At 52.4% G+C, this 17216-nt stretch overlaps 1 protein-coding gene across 1 annotated transcript in view; it reads right to left on the bottom strand.

Moving 5' to 3' along the window:
* The window catches only part of CLUL1 (clusterin like 1), a 119794-nt gene that overhangs the window by 30244 nt on the left and 72334 nt on the right, over window positions 1–17216 (bottom strand). Inside the window, exons 4-5 of the mRNA XM_073550868.1 lie at window positions 6853–7026; window positions 221–656 (exon numbers count right to left, since the gene is read on the bottom strand). Coding sequence (XP_073406969.1) covers window positions 221–656; window positions 6853–7026 — 610 coding nt within the window. The remainder of the gene's footprint in view (window positions 1–220; window positions 657–6852; window positions 7027–17216) is intronic.

The raw sequence follows: 17216 nt of genomic DNA, 5'->3' as shown, positions 1-17216 counted from the left end.
ACGGCTTTAAGTCATAGAGGTGCGGCCACAGTCACCGCTCAGTACATAGTGAGAGGCAGCTGTAACCACGTCCTAGCACTGATGATCCCTTTAATAACTACACACTAGAAAGGTCAATGACTACTGTACATATAGGGGATATGGGTGATTTTCTCTGCTCAGTATTTGGTGTAAACACTAATTTGTAAAGTTATGTAATTTATTAAACTATAACTCTTACCTTGTAGTGGCATATAGGTCTCATTTAGATCACCATTGAACTTTTTGAACATGATGACAAAAACATCAGCCATGATTTCAAAAACAGACTGTCCAAATTCATATAAACTTTGAAGTAAGCCTGGAAAATCCCAGTGTTCAAAATAGTTTGAGATGATGACTTGATCCCTGTCAGGCATCATAGTTGAGTTGTTGACATTTAACTGATTGAAATCAGAAAAAAAATTATTCTGAAATGATTCATTAAACCCATTATGGTAGTTTCTAAAAAATGCAATGCTTTTATTAAAGAGGGTGCTAATGTCTGTCTTCAGCTGACTGAACATGCTGTTTTTCTTGCTGGGCTGAACACCGATGTAGTATTCACTTTTATATTCTTCTTCTAAGTTTCCGGAAATAAGACTTAATGATGGGGATTCTTTAAGTAACTGTTGAGCCTGTTTGAGACAAAAATATGATTTGAATTCCAAAGTACAATATATACTCTAATTATGCAAAATCGTACTGCAACCCTCGATCTACTGTCTACTTCCCCATAATCCTGTAGAATGTAATCCCGCAAGGGCCGAGTCCTGTTCCCTCTGTACCAGTAGGTCATTGTTAGTTTGTTTACTGTAAGTGAGTGATGTCATGATCTCAGTGCGGGTTTGACTCGCACACGTGGGGTTAATGTTTGGAACCAGTGCTGATGACTGGCATTTCTGGGGTTAAAGGTTGTGATCCCAGTGCAGGCTTACCTGCACACCTGGGGCTATGATTGTGGCCTCTCCCTGGTTCTGGGGGAGGCTTCTTATAGCCTCAGGACGCTCCCATCCCTGTCAGTTATACTTTCGCCCTTGGCATTGTGTGGTGACCCCTGAGTGTGTTTGTGCTGTGTTCTGGTTACTTGATTCTCTGTGTATGACTCGGTCTGTTCCCTGGATATCGCTTTGGATTCTGCCTGGTACCTTATATGTCTGTTTGGTTTTGATCTCTGCTTGGCCCTGATTATCCGCTCTGTCTCCTCCCTGGTACTGTACTGTGATCCTGTGTATGACCTTTGGCTTTGTCTGACCTCCCATCTGTTTATCTCTCCTGTACCTCGCTGGTCTGTACTGTGCATAACCTCTGCTTTGCTTGGACTCTGAGTTCTCTTCCTTCTCTGTGTGCAGGACGCTAAGCCCCGCCCCCTTGCAGTCACATGACCATTCACATGACCATAGGTCCTATGCTGGCTTCCTAAACTTCAGCATCCACAGGTCCTGTGCATCGGTACTTTCTGGCTGTACCTGACCCCGGTACCCCTACATTGCGGGTGAGTCACTGCTCAGCGGAGGCTGCACGCCGGCGCTGACACTCAGGACACGTGCACTGGCTCAGTGAGCAAGTACAGTGCGGTGTTCCTGACATTATAACTGACCATTTCAGTTTTTTTTTTTTTTCTTCAGAAAAAAAAAAAAAAGTGTGTGTTATCCTCATGGATCCCATACAAGCCTTGTCTGATCAGGTCAAGCACCTGACCCAAATGTTCCATAAGCTCAATGTGGAACAACGCACGATGGCCCAGACCCAGCAACAGTTGGTAGTTACTGTGCAGGAGGCTGTCGATGCAGGGGCTTCTGGTTCTGGGGGTAGGGATGTGTCATTAGCGTCCCCCGAATCTCCGGTCAAATTGCCAGACTTTTTCTCAGGGGACAAAAAGGAGTTCAGGTCTTTCAGAGAAGGATGCAAGCTTTTTTTTTCTCTAAGGCCCCGCTCCTCCGGGGATGAGTTCCAGAGGGTGGGGGTCATTATTTCCCTACTTCGGGGGGCTCCGCAAGCATGGGCTTTCTCTCTGTCTTCCTCTGCTCCTGAACGTATGTCAGTGAACGCATTCTTTGAGGCCCTCGGGCACATTTATGATGAACCTGACCGAGTGCGATTGGCAGAGGATATGTTGATGAGTGTCTGTCAGGGGAAACATTCAGCTGAGTGGTTTTGTTCTGAGTTCCGCCGCTGGGCGGCAGAGGTCTCTTGGAGCGACGCCGCACTCCGAGGACTCTTTCGCAGAGGCTTGTCCGAGCGGCTGCAGGATGCCTTGGCGTTACATCCCCCACCTAACTCTCTCGAGGACGCCATGACCCAGGCCGTCCGGATGGACCGCAGGCTGCGGGCCAGAGGGGTGATGCAGGTGGATACTCCATTATTCCCCAGTGGAAAAGAGACTGCCCCTGAGCCCATGGATGTAGGCGCCCTCTCCCTGAAGGATACGGAGTGGAAACGCCGGAAGGACAAGCAGTTATGCTTTTACTGCGGTATAACTGGACATTGGAAAAGGGAGTGCCCGAATTGCCCGTCTTCAAACCCGGTCGGCGGGAAACTACTAGGTCTGGGTAGTCAACGGGGAGGCTGCTCAGACCCTCAGGTACCATTTTCCTCGTTTTCTAAAGTATTACTGCCTGTGGAACTATTTGTGGACGGTAGTTCTTTTTCCTCTACAGCCTTCGTCGACTGCGGATCATCTATTAACCTCATTGACTCCCAATTGGTCACACACTGCAAGATAGGGACAGTTAGGCTCAAGGTTCCGATCAAGGTGATGGCCATTGACTCATCTCCCCTCACTAAGGAGGGAATTCGCTTTATGTCTGATGTGTTTTCGCTCAGAGTGGGCGCTATTCATGTGGAAAACATAAGTTGTTTTGTGCTGGACAATCTACCTGCAGGGTTGGTGTTGGGCATGCCCTGGTTACAACGCCATAACCCAGTTATTAACTGGAAAACAGGGGAGATTGTTCAATGGGGGTTTAATGATTTTGAGTTATGTGATAAATCCGCACTGCTGGTTGAACCAGTTAAATCTGTGTCTGTATCATCTGTCGAGCTGGAAGGTATTCCGGAATGCCTGAAGGACTTCGAAGATGTATTCTCCGAAAGCGAGGCCGAGACGTTACCGCCACATAGACCCTTTGACTGCGCTATTGAGCTGGTCCCGGGGGCTAAATTACCCAAAGCCCGTCTGTTTAATTTGTCTGGTCCTGAGCGCTTGGCTATGAAGGAGTACATTACTGAAAGTCTGCGCAAAGGACACATACGTCCTTCAGTCTCACCTGTAGCGGCAGGTTTCTTTTTTGTAAAGAAAAAAGATGGCGGGCTACGTCCCTGTCTCGACTTCCGGGAGCTTAATCAAATTACTGTACGGAATACGTACCCCCTTCCGTTGATTCCCGATTTATGTAACCAGCTATCAGGGGCAAAGTGGTTTTCTAAACTTGACCTTCGGGGGGCATATAATTTGATAAGGGTCCGGGAGGGGGATGAATGGAAAACCGCGTTCCTCACGACCGAGGGACTATTTGAAAATTTAGTCATGCCGTTTGGTCTTACCAACGCCCCTGCCATATTTCAGAATTTCATCAACGTGGTATTCTCGGATCTCATTGGTCGTTTTGTCATTATCTACTTAGATGATATTTTGATATATTCCCCCGACAAGTATTCTCATTTGGAACATGTACGAACTGTGCTCCAAAGGCTTAGAGAAAATCATTTGTATGCCAAATTGGAGAAATGTGTATTCTGTGTACAAGAGTTGTCCTTTTTGGGGTTAATTGTATCCGGTGAGGGTTTTCGCATGGACCCCAAGAAGGTGCAGGCCATTGCGGATTGGGTGCAACCCCGAGATCTTAAGGGTCTTCAGCGCTTCTTGGGGTTCGCCAATTATTACCGCAAATTTATCCGGGGGTTTTTGCAAGTGGTCAAACCTCTCACGGATCTAACATACAAAGGTGCGGATGTGAGAAATTGGTCCTCGCTCGCAAAAGAGGCCTTTGCAACGCTGAAAAAATGTTTTATGTCTGCTCCTGTGTTAGTGCAGCCAGATCCGTCCAAACCATTCGTCGTGGAAGTGGACGCCTCTGAGGTGGGGGTGGGGGCGGTGTTGTCCCAAGGGCCTGCCACTCTAACCAACCTCAGGCCATGTGCTTTCTTTTCCAAGAAGTTCTCTGCTGCGGAAAGAAATTACGACGTAGGCAATAGAGAGCTTCTTGCGGTCAAATTGGCGTTTGAAGAATGGAGGCACTTTTTGGAGGGGGCCAGTCACCCGGTTACGGTGATCACGGATCACAAAAATCTGTCGTACATTGAGTCTGCTAAAAGACTAACGCCCAGACAGGCCCGTTGGTCACTTTTTTTTTCCCGTTTTCAGTTTACGATTACATTTCGTCCAGGGTCTAAGAATGTCAAGGCTGACGCCTTATCACGCAGTTTTCAGCCGGTGTCGCCCCCTGAGCCACCGTCCTCCATTCTTCACCCTGGGGTTGTGATAGCAGAGGTCTCATCTGAATTGGAACGGGAGATTCTGGGGGCCCAGTCGCAGGCCTCGGCGGCCAAGCCGGAGGGGAAGTTGTTTGTCCCAGAGCAACTTCGCCTGAATCTCTTGCAGGAGTTCCATGAATCCAAGCTGAGTGCTCACCCTGGTATTTCAGCCACACGTCTGGCGGTGGCTAGGATCTTTTGGTGGCCTACCCTTGGTTCGGACATAAAAAAATTCATTGCTGGTTGTGGGGTCTGCGCTCGTTCTAAAAGCTCTCATTGCCGGCCGGCAGGGGAGCTGATACCCTTGGCAGTGCCCGAAAGGCCATGGACTCATTTATCCATGGATTTTGTTACCAATCTCCCTCCATCTAAGGGTAATACAGTGGTATGGGTAGTGGTGGACAGGTTTTCTAAGCAGGCTCATTTCGTACCCCTGTCCGCACTACCGTCAGCTGAGACGTTGTCCAGGTTGTTTGTGCAGCATGTGATCCGGTTGCATGGGGTACCCCTGAATGTGGTGTCTGATCGTGGTGTGCAGTTTGTGGCTAAGTTTTGGCGTGCTTTCTGCAAAAAATTAGGTATGTCTCTGTCCTTTTCGTCTGCATACCATCCTGAGAGCAATGGGCAGACGGAGCGCACTAACCAGTCCCTGGAACAGATCCTCAGGTGTCTAACCTCTGCTAGACAGAATGACTGGTGCGATGCACTGCCGTTGGCTGAATTTGCCTTCAATAGTCGGGTGAGTCAATCCACTGGTAGGTCCCCTTTCTTGATTAACTATGGGTTCAGTCCTCATTTTGGTGAGTTTTCTCGTCTGGATTCGGGGTGTCCCGGGGCTGAGGATTCTGTTCAGCGGTTAAAAGATACATGGGCAGAAGTCCAGCGGCGTATATCTAGGTCTCAAGGCAGGTATACGTTTTTCGCGGACAGGAAACAAACTCCTGGTCCCATGTTTCGGATGGGAGAGAAGGTTTGGCTCTCCACGCGAAACATTAAGTTAAAGATTCCGTCAGCCAAGTTGGGACCCAAATTCATTGGCCAGTACAAGATTGTGGAAAAAATCAATCCAGTGGCGTATAGGCTGTGCCTTCCACCATCTTTCAAGATCCCTAACGTCTTCCACAAATCTCTACTGAAACCTTTTAAGCAGTACGGGGAGACTCCGAGTCTGCTGCTCCTCCGGTTTTGGTCGAGGGGCAGGTGGAGTACGAGGTTGGTCATATCGTAGATTCCAGGTTGGTACGGCGGTCGGTACAGTACCTGGTTCATTGGAAGGGGTATGGACCGGAGGACAGGTCCTGGGTACCAGCCCGGTTGATGCATGCTGATCGCCTGGTGCGGGCTTTCCATGCTAAGTACCCGGGCAAGCCTGGGGGTCCAGAGGCCCCCCGTTGAGAGGGGGGTACTGTCATGATCTCAGTGCGGGTTTGACTCGCACACGTGGGGTTAATGTTTGGAACCAGTGCTGATGACTGGCATTTCTGGGGTTAAAGGTCCTGTGCATCGGTACTTTCTGGCTGTACCTGACCCCGGTACCCCTACATTGCGGGTGAGTCACTGCTCAGCGGAGGCTGCACGCTGGCGCTGACACTCAGGACACGCGCACTGGCTCAGTGAGCAAGTACAGTGCGGTGTTCCTGACAAGTGATATTTGTATTTTGATGTAACCCCGTCTCATGTACAACACCTTGGAATTATTGGTGCCACAATCATAGCCCCAGGTGTGAAGATAATAATACCAAAGAATTTGTGTTTGCAATCATTTTCAGTAAGAAACTGAGTATTATCTGACAGAATTGCAGGGGTGTCAATACTTTTGGCCATGACTGTAAATAAATAATAATAATAACATCACAGGCTACTCCAAGCTTTGTTCTACTGTATATTGCTATCATAGAATCATAGAATGGTAGAGTTGGAAGGGACCTTCTGGTCCAACCCCCTGCTCAAAGCAGGATTCAATGCTATGCTAAGGCAGAGGTTCTGGTTTTTCCTGATAAGCAGAGAAAGAAAACTCTTGGTATTGACTAGTATTTATTGAAGACAAGATTACTTTGCCTACGTAAAGAAATGAGGATCTGGCATTTGCAAGATGAATTGAGCATGGCTGTCCATTAGCACTCATCGGAGTAGCTGGACTTTAACATTGAACTCAAGGAGGAACCTTATCATGGAAGCAAACTTAAACATCTCTCTAATGGATGATTTTCAATAGCATGTAATTGACAAATATTGTTAATTGTTTACAAACGGTGCAATGAATATAATACATGCTAGTAAGACAGTCATTTTAATTATGCTTATGTAGATACTAGAGATAAAGGACCAATGAAGCAGATTATATAATAATGATCTTACCTTTACAACAAATGTCTGCAATTCCTGCTGAGAACAACTGTTGGCGTAGAATTTAATGCAAGACCATTCAAGGCAAGATTTACACCCTTCCCACTCAGTATTAAGCGATTGTCTGCATTGTATTTCGGCTTCATTCATCTTTTCATTAATTTCCTCAAAGAGCTTCACAGCCTCCTGTTAATAATACAGTTTATTATTAGTAGTGATGAGCGAGAATACTCGTTGCTCGGGTGTCCTACGAGTATTTTGGCGTGCTCAGAGATTTAGTTTTCGTCGACTAATCTGCATGATTTGCGACTGCTAGATAGCTTGAATACATGTGTGGAATGCCTGTTTGTTAGGGAATTCCCACATGTATTCAGCCTGTCTACAAGTCGCAAATCATGCAGATGAGACGAAGAAAACTAAATCTCCGAGCACGCCAAAATACTCGGAGGACACCCGAGCAACGAGTATACTCGCTCATCACTAATTATTAGTAATGCAACCTTATTATTGTAAGACAAAGAAGTAACGGCAAAGCTCTCATAGCTGAGTACTAGGATTTCCTATCAATGTTCAAATGAAAAACAAGCTCGGGCTAAATATTCTGTGGTGATGTTTGTTGAGACAATTTGAAAAGCTTCTGCCATACATACAAAATATATACATAGACATATAGCGGGATGCAAAACTCCATCAAGATCAGCCTTCCTATACTTGCAAAAGATGATCAAGAAGAAGGCCATGCCTGACTAAATTTGAGATAAAATGGAAATACTGTAGCATAGTTTTGAAGGCTGAAGGAAGACCTTATGTCCATCTAGTTCAGCCTATTTTTAGTGCAGCTGTTCTGCATTGTTGTTCCTGGGGAAGGCAAAAAACCCACAGAGTAGAAGCCAATTTTCTCCATAGGGAAAAAAATTCCTTCCCCTAAGCTGGGTCAACCATCTACCTATAATATTCTGTTATTCGTAAAATTCTATACTGTTACTCACAAGAAAAGCATCCATTCCTTTCTTAAATTCATTCAGTGAGTTGGCCATCACCACTTCCTCAGGAAGAGAATTCCAGAGCCTCACGTTCTTACCGTGAAGAACCCTCTTCTATGCTGGTGCAGAAATTGTCTTTCCTCCAAACGAAGAGAATGCCCCCTTGTTCTTGTCACAGTCCTTGGTACAAACAGTTCATTGGAGAGATCTCTGTATTGCCCTCTGATATACGTATCATATATATTAGGTCTCCCCTAAGTCTTCTCTTTTCTAGAGTAAATAGACCTAATTTTGATAACCTTTCTGGGTATTGTAGTGAACCAACTCCATTTATCATTTTAGTAGCCCGCCTTTGAACCCTTTCAAGTTCAGTAATGTCTTTCTTGAGTACCGGCGTCCAAAATTGCACACAATGATCATTATATAACTAGATGTGTATTTCCTGAAGGAAGTACAGATAGTGGTTTGAAATGGTGCCTGGGCTGCCCCTTTAAGAGAGACTTGCCTGCTGCCCCTGCAAGATTTTCAACTCAGGATCCGTTTTAACTGTGAGTGCCTCTCAGGGGCCAGTTTGGCCTCAGGGTCTGATTTGGTGTGTGGGGCGCCTCAGGATCTGATTCCTTGGCCTGGGCTCCTCAGGGCTTGAATTGTTGGCGGGGATCCCTCACGCTCCGATTTTGTGGGTGTGGCCCCTCAGGGTCCGATTTTTTGGGGCGGGGCCCCATAGGCTCTGATTTGGTGGGCGGGGCCACTCTGGGTCTGATTTGGTGGGCGGGGCAACTCTGGGACCGATTTGGTGGGCGGGGACCTTCAGGGTCCAATTTGGTGGGCGGGGACACTGAGTCTGATTTGGTGGGTGGGGCCCCTCAGGGTCCGATTTGGTGGGCTGTGCCACTCTGGGTCCGTTTTGGTGGACGGGGCCACTCAGGGTCTTATTTTTTTAGCGGGGCCACGCTGGCTCCGATTTGGTGGGCGGGGCCCTTCAGGGTCCAATTTGGTGGGCGGGGACACTGAGTCTGATTTGGTGGGTGGGGCCCCTCGGTCCGATTTGGTGGGCTGTGCCACTCTGGGTCCGTTTTGGTGGGCGGGGCCACTCGGTCTGATTTTTTTTTAGCGGGGCCACGCTGGGTCCGATTTGGAGGTCGGGTGGCTCAGCCTCCGATTTAAAGCCTGGGGTCACTCAGCTTTCAATTTGGCGCGCCGTCCCTTTAAGACTCATTTCGGTGCGCCGGCCCTTTAAGAATCACTTTGGCGCGTCGGCCATTTAAGAGCCAGTTTGGCTCACTGGGCTTCTTCTAAATCAACTTTGGCGCACATTCTCTCTCAGTGGCATGCGTCATGTGATGAAGTTAGATTTGCATTTATGCTGTTGGTTTCACTTTAAGAGCTGAAATTATCTGCCAGAAACGCTGTCCTAGAGAGGTCATGTGACGTTCGTAGGCGTTGGCATAGTAACTGGGTGAGCCTGCGCATATTAATGAGCTTAACTGCCACCTCACGACTGTGTTTTCCCTATGGCAACATTTTCCCATTGAAATGCATTGAGGAAAATGTTTTTTCAAACGCAAATTGCGCAAAAACTCCAAATCCGATCGTCACGAAAAATACTTAGTACACCACTCGTGGACGCTGGCTTCGAAATGAGGCCTCAACGGAGTCTGTGTGTGTAGCGGTTCGGGCCGCATTAATTGCGTAAATCAACTGAATAGTAATAATAATACTAGATATGTGTTTCCTGAAGGAAGTACAGCTAGTGGTTTGAAATGGTGCCCGGGCTGCCCCTTTAAGAGAGACTTGCCTGCTGCCCCTGCAAGACTTTCAAGTCAGGATCCGTTTTAACTGTGGGTGCCTCTCAGGGGCCACTTTGGCCTCAGTGTCCGATTTTGTGGGTGGGGCCCCTTAGGGCCCGATTTTGTGGGTGGGGCCTCTCAGGGCCCGATTTTGTGGGTGGGGCCCCTCAGGGTCCGATTTTGTGGCCGGGGCCCCTCAGGGTCCGATTTGGTGATTCAGGCCCCTCAGGGTCCGATTTTGTGGCCGGGGCCCCTCAGGGTCCGATTTTGTGGCCGGGGCCCCTCAGGGTCCGATTTGGTGGTTGGGGCCCCTCAGGGTCCGATTTTGTAGCCAGGGCCCCTCAGGGTCCGATTTTGTGGCCGGAACCCCTCAGGGTCCGATTTTGTGGCCGGGGCCCCTCAGGGTCCGATTTTGTGGCCGGGGCCCCTCAGGGTCCGATTTTGTGGCCGGGGCCCCTCAGGGTCCGATTTTGTGGCCGGGGCCCCTCAGGATCCAATTTTGTGGTTGGGGCCCCTCAGGGTCCGATTTTGTGGGTGGGGCCCCCTGGGTCTGATTTGGTGGGCGGGGCCACTCTGAGTCCAATTTGGTGGGGGGCCCCTCAGGGTCCAATTTGGTGGGCGGGGCCCCTCATGGTCCAATTTCGTGGGCGGGGCCCCTCAGGGTCTGATTTTGTGGGTGGGGCCCCTCAGGGTCCGATTTTGTGTCCGGGGCCCCTCTGGGTCCGATTTTGTGGTTGGGGCCCTTCAGAATCCGATTTGGTGGGTGGGGCCCCTCAGGGTCCGATTTGGTGGGCAGGGCCACTCAGGGTCCGATTTGGTGGGTGGGGCCCTTAAGGGTCCGATTTGGTGTCCGGGGCCACTCACAATCCAATTTGGTTGGCGGGGCCCCTCAGGGTCCAATTTTGTGGGTGGGGCCCCTCAGGGTCCGATTTTGTGGCCGGGGCCCCTCAGGGTCCGATTTTGTGGGTGGGGCCTCTCAGGGTCCGATTTGGTGGGTGGGGCCCCTCAGGGTCCGATTTGGTGGGTGGGGCCTCTCGGTCTGATGTGGTGGGTGGGGCCCCTCAGGGTCCGATTTGGTGGCCGTGGCCCCTCAGGGTCCGATTTTGTGGTCGGGGCGCCTCAGGGTCTGATTTGGTGGCAGGGGCCCCTCAGGGTCCGATTTTGTGGATTGGGCCCCTCAGGGTCTAATTTGGTGGCCGGGGCCCCTCAGGGTCCAATTTGGTGGGTGGGGCCACCTGGGTCTGATTTGGTGGGCGGGGCCACTCTGGGTCCAATTTGGTGGGGGCCCCTCAGGGTTCAAGTTGGTGGGCGGGGCCCCTCAGGGTCTGATTTGGTGGGCGGGGCCCCTCAGGGTCCGATTTGGTGGGTGGGGCTCCTCAGGGTCCGATTTGGTGGGCGGGGACACTCTCGGTCCGATTTAGTGGGCGTTGCCCCTCAGGGTCTGATATGGTGGGCGGGGCCCCTCAGGGTCTGATATGGTGGGCGGGGCCCCTCAGGGTCTGATTTGGTGGGCGGGATCCCTCAGGGTCCGATTTGGTGGGCGGGGCCCCTCAGGGTCCAATTTGGTGGGCGGGGACACTGAGTCTGATTTGGTGGGTGGGGCCCCTCAGGGTCCGATTTGGTGGGCTGTGCCACTCTGGGTCCGTTTTGGTGGGCGGGGCCACTCGGTCTGATTTTTTTTAGCGGGGACACGCTGGGTCCGATTTGGAGGTCGGGTGGCTCAGCCTCCGATTTGGAGCCTGGGGTCACTCAGCTTTCAATTTGGCGCGCCGTCCCTTTAAGACTCATTTCGGTGCGCCGGCCCTTTAAGAATCACTTTGGCGCGTCGGCCATTTAAGAGCCAGTTTGGCTCACTGGGCTTCTTCTAAATCAACTTTGGCGCACATTCTCTCTCAGTGGCATGCGTCATGTGATGAAGTTAGATTTGCATTTATGCTGTTGGTTTCACTTTAAGAGCTGAAATTATCTGCCAGAAACGCTGTCCTAGAGAGGTCATGTGACGTTCGTAGGCGTTGGCATAGTAACTGGGTGAGCCTGCGCATATTAATGAAATTAACTGCCACCTCACGACTGTGTTTTCCCTATGGCAACATTTTCCCATTGAAATGCATTGAGGAAAATGTTTTTTCAAACGCAAATTGCGCAAAAACTCCAAATCCGATCGTCACGAAAAATACTTAGCACACCACTCGTGGACGCTGGCTTCGAAATGAGGCCTCAACGGAGTCTGTGTGTGTAGCGGTTCGGGCCGCATTAATTGCGTAAATCAACTGAATAGTAATAATAATACTAGATGTGTATTTCCTGAAGGAAGTACAGATAGTGGTTTGAAATGGTGCCCGGGCTGCCCCTTTAAGAGAGACTTGCCTGCTGCCCCTGCAAGACTTTCAACTCAGGATTCGTTTTAACTGTGGGTGCCTCTCAGGGGTCACTTTGGCCTCAGGGTCCGATTTTGTGGGTGGGGACCCTCTGGGTCCGATTTTGTGGCCGGGCACCTCAGGGTCCAATTTTGTGGGTGGGGCCCCTTAGGGTCCGATTTGGTGGACGGGGCCACTCAGGGTCCGATTTGGTGGGCGGGGCCACTCAGGTTCCGATTTGGTGAGTGGGGCCTCTCAGAGTTCAATTTGGTCAGCGGGGCCCCTCAGGGTCCGATTTTGTGGGTGGGGACCCTCAGGGTCCGATTTTGTGGTTGGGGCCTTTCAGAATCCGATTTAGTGGGTGGGGCCCCTCAGGGTCTGAATTGGTGGGCGGGGCCCCTCAGGGTCCGATTTGGTGGGCGGGGCCCCTCAGGGTCCGATTTGGTGGGTGGGGCCCCTCAGGGTCCGATTTGGTGGACGGGGCCACTCAGGGTCCGATTTGGTGGGCGGGGCCACTCAGGGTCCGATTTGGTGAGTGGGGCCTCTCAGAGTTCAATTTGGTCAGCGGGGCCCCTCAGGGTCCGATTTTGTGGGTGGGGACCCTCAGGGTCCGATTTTGTGGTTGGGGCCTTTCAGAATCCGATTTAGTGGGTGGGGCCCCTCAGGGTCTGAATTGGTGGGCGGGGCCCCTCAGGGTCCGATTTGGTGGGCGGGGCCCCTCAGGGTCCGATTTGGTGGGTGGGGCCCCTCAGGGTCCGATTTGGTGGGCGGGGCCCCTCAGGGTCCGATTTGGTGGACGGGGCCCCTCAGGGTCTGATTTGGTGGGCGGGGACACTGAGTCTAATTTTGTGGGTTGGGCCCCTCGGTTCGATTTTGTGGCCGGGGCCCCTCAGGGTCCGATTTTGTGTCCGGGGCCCCTCAGGGTCCGATTTTGTGGCCGGTGCCTCTCAGGGTCCGATTTTGTGGTTGGGGCCCCTCAGGGTCCGATTTTGTGTCCGGAGCCTCTCAGGGTCCGATTTTGTGGTAGGGGCCCCTCAGGATCCGATTTTGTGGCCGGGGCCCCTCAGGGTCCGATTTTGTGGCCGGGGCCCCTCAGGGTCCAATTTTGTGGGTGGGGCCCCTCAGGGTCCAGTTTTTTGGGTGGGGCCCCTCAGGGTCCAATTTTGTGGGTGGGGCCCCTCAGGGTCCAATTTTGTGGTTGGGGCCCCTCAGGGTCCAATTTTGTGGTTGGGGCCCCTCAGGGTTCGATTTTGTGGTTGGGGCCCCTCAGGGTTCGATTTTGTGGTTGGGGCCCCTCAGGATCCAATTTTGTGACCGGGGCCCTCAGGGTCTGATTTTGTGGCTGGGGCCTTTCAGAATCCAATTTGGTGGGCGGGGCCCCTCAGAGTTCAATTTGGTGAGCCGGGCCCCTCAGGGTCTGATTTGGTGAGCGGGGCCCCTCAGAGTTCAATTTGGTGAGCAGGGCCCCTCAGGGTCTGATTTGGTGAGCGGGGCCCCTCAGAGTTCAATTTGGTGAGCAGGGCCCCTCAGGGTCTGATTTGGTGAGTGGGGCCACTCAGGGTCCGATTTGGTGAGCGGGGCACCTGAGTTCCTTTTGGTGAGCGGGGCCCCTCAGGGTCCGATTTGTAGGCCAGGGTCGATCAGCCTCCGATTTGTAGGCCAGGGTCAATCGGCAACAGATTTGGTGCGCCGGCCCTTTAAGACTCATTTTGGTGCGCCGATCCTTTAAGAATCACTTAGGCGCGTCGGCATTTTAAGAGCCAGTTTGGCGCACTGGGCTTCTAAATCCATTTTGGCGCACATTCTCTCTCAGGGTCATGCATCATGTGATGAAGCTAGATTTGCATTTGTGCTCTGGGTTTCGCTTTAAGAGCTAATATTATCTGCCAGAAACTCTGTCCTGGAGGGTCATGAAAAGTTCGTAGGCGTTGGCATAGTAGCTGGATGTGCCTGGATGTGCCTGCGCATATCAGTCGCCTCACGACTGCCCCATGTTTTCCCTATGGCAAAATTTTCCAATCGAAATGCATTGAGACAGTGCATTCCAATGACAGGAAAATGTTTTTTTAAACGCAAATTGCGCATAAACTATAAATCTGATCGACATGAAAAATACTTAGCACACCTCTCGTGAACGCTGGCTTCGAAACGACACCTCAACGGAGTCTGTGCGTGTAGCGTTTCGGGCCGCATTAATTGCGGAAATCAACTGAATAGTAATAATAATACTAGATGTGTATTTCCTGAAGGAAGTACAGATAGTGGTTTGAAATGGTGCCCGGGCTGCCCCTTTAAGAGAGACTTGCCTGCTGCCCCTGCAAGACTTTCAACTCAGGATACGATTTAACTGGGTGCCTCTCAGGGGCCACTTTGGCCTCATGGTCTGATTTTGTGGGTGGGGCCCCTCAGGGTCCAATTTTTGTGGCCGGAACCCCTCAGGGTCCAATTTTGTGGCCGGGGCCCGTCAGGGTCCGATTTTGTGGCCGGGGCCCGTCAGGGTCCGATTTTGTGGCCGGGGCCCGTCAGGGTCCGATTTTGTGGCCGGGGCCCGTCAGGGTCCGATTTTGTGGGTGGGGCCTCTCAGGGTCCGATTTGGTTGGCGGGGCCCCTCAGGGTCCAATTTGGTGAGCAGGGCCCCTCAGGGTCCGATTTTGTGGTTTGGGCCCCTCAGGGTCCGATTTTGTGTCAGGGGCCCCTCAGGGTCCGATTTTGTGTCAGGGGCCCCTCAGGGTCCGATTTTGTGGTTGGGGCCCCTCAGGGTCTGATTTTGTGGCCGCGGCCCCTCAGGGTCTGATTTTGTGGCCGCGGCCCCTCAGGGTCCGATTTTGTGGCCGCGGCCCCTCAGGGTCCGATTTTGTGGCCGCGGCCCCTCAGGGTCCGATTTTGTGGGTGGGGCCCCTCTGGGTCCAATTTGGTGGGCGGGACCACTCTGGGTCCAATTTGGTGGGCGGGGCCTCTCAGGGTCCGATTTTGTGGTTGGGTCCCCTCAGGGTCCGATTTTGTGGTTGGGGCCCCTCGGTCCGATTTTGTGGCCGGGGCCTATCAGGGTCCAATTTTGTGACTGGGGCCCATCAGGGTCCGATTTTGTGACCGCGGCCCCTCAGGGTCTGATTTTGTGGCAGGGGCCCCTCTGGGTCTGATTTTGTGGGCGGAGCCCCTCTGGGTCCAATTTGGTGGGCGGGACCACTCTGGGTCCAATTTGGTGGGCGGGGCCTCTCAGGGTCCGATTTGGTGGGCGGGGCCTCTCAGGGTCCGATTTGGTGGGCGGGGCCCCACAGGGTCCGATTTGGTGGGCGGGGCCACTCTGGGTAAGATTTAGAGGCTGGGGTCGCTCAGCCTCCGATTTAGTGGGTGGGGCCCCTCAGGGTCTGAATTGGTGGGCGGGGCCCCTCAGGGTCCGATTTGGTGGGCGGGGCCCCTCAGGGTCCGATTTGGTGGGTGGGGCCCCTCAGGGTCCGATTTGGTGGACGGGGCCACTCAGGGTCCGATTTGGTGGGCGGGGCCACTCAGGTTCCGATTTGGTGAGTGGGGCCTCTCAGAGTTCAATTTGGTCAGCGGGGCCCCTCAGGGTCCGATTTTGTGGGTGGGGACCCTCAGGGTCCGATTTTGTGGTTGGGGCCTTTCAGAATCCGATTTAGTGGGTGGGGCCCCTCAGGGTCTGAATTGGTGGGCGGGGCCCCTCAGGGTCCGATTTGGTGGGCGGGGCCCCTCAGGGTCCGATTTGGTGGGTGGGGCCCCTCAGGGTCCGATTTGGTGGCCGGGGCCCCTCAGGGTCCGATTTTGTGGCCGGGGCCCCTCAGGGTCCAATTTTGTGGGCGGGGACACTGAGTCTAATTTTGTGGGTTGGGCCCCTCGGTTCGATTTTGTGGCCGGGGCCCCTCAGGGTCCGATTTTGTGTCCGGGGCCCCTCAGGGTCCGATTTTGTGGCCGGTGCCTCTCAGGGTCCGATTTTGTGGTTGGGGCCCCTCAGGGTCCGATTTTGTGTCCGGAGCCTCTCAGGGTCCGATTTTGTGGTAGGGGCCCCTCAGGATCCGATTTTGTGGCCGGGGCCCCTCAGGGTCCGATTTTGTGGCCGGGGCCCCTCAGGGTCCAATTTTGTGGGTGGGGCCCCTCAGGGTCCAGTTTTTTGGGTGGGGCCCCTCAGGGTCCAATTTTGTGGGTGGGGCCCCTCAGGGTCCAATTTTGTGGTTGGGGCCCCTCAGGGTCCAATTTTGTGGTTGGGGCCCCTCAGGGTTCGATTTTGTGGTTGGGGCCCCTCAGGGTTCGATTTTGTGGTTGGGGCCCCTCAGGATCCAATTTTGTGACCGGGGCCCTCAGGGTCTGATTTTGTGGCTGGGGCCTTTCAGAATCCAATTTGGTGGGCGGGGCCCCTCAGAGTTCAATTTGGTGAGCCGGGCCCCTCAGGGTCTGATTTGGTGAGCGGGGCCCCTCAGAGTTCAATTTGGTGAGCAGGGCCCCTCAGGGTCTGATTTGGTGAGCGGGGCCCCTCAGAGTTCAATTTGGTGAGCAGGGCCCCTCAGGGTCTGATTTGGTGAGTGGGGCCACTCAGGGTCCGATTTGGTGAGCGGGGCACCTGAGTTCCTTTTGGTGAGCGGGGCCCCTCAGGGTCCGATTTGTAGGCCAGGGTCGATCAGCCTCCGATTTGTAGGCCAGGGTCAATCGGCAACAGATTTGGTGCGCCGGCCCTTTAAGACTCATTTTGGTGCGCCGATCCTTTAAGAATCACTTAGGCGCGTCGGCATTTTAAGAGCCAGTTTGGCGCACTGGGCTTCTAAATCCATTTTGGCGCACATTCTCTCTCAGGGTCATGCATCATGTGATGAAGCTAGATTTGCATTTGTGCTCTGGGTTTCGCTTTAAGAGCTAATATTATCTGCCAGAAACTCTGTCCTGGAGGGTCATGAAAAGTTCGTAGGCGTTGGCATAGTAGCTGGATGTGCCTGGATGTGCCTGCGCATATCAGTCGCCTCACGACTGCCCCATGTTTTCCCTATGGCAAAATTTTCCAATCGAAATGCATTGAGACAGTGCATTCCAATGACAGGAAAATGTTTTTTTAAACGCAAATTGCGCATAAACTATAAATCTGATCGACATGAAAAATACTTAGCACACCTCTCGTGAACGCTGGCTTCGAAACGACACCTCAACGGAGTCTGTGCGTGTAGCGTTTCGGGCCGCATTAATTGCGGAAATCAACTGAATAGTAATAATAATACTAGATGTGTATTTCCTGAAGGAAGTAC

This window comes from Dendrobates tinctorius, unplaced genomic scaffold, assembly GCF_039654945.1.
Source record: "Dendrobates tinctorius isolate UK_male_01 unplaced genomic scaffold, ASM3965494v1 ptg000171l, whole genome shotgun sequence".
Classification (NCBI taxonomy): Eukaryota; Metazoa; Chordata; class Amphibia; order Anura; family Dendrobatidae; genus Dendrobates; species Dendrobates tinctorius.
Note: the sequence above shows the minus strand (reverse complement) of the source record. Positions and strands in the feature narration are given on the sequence as shown.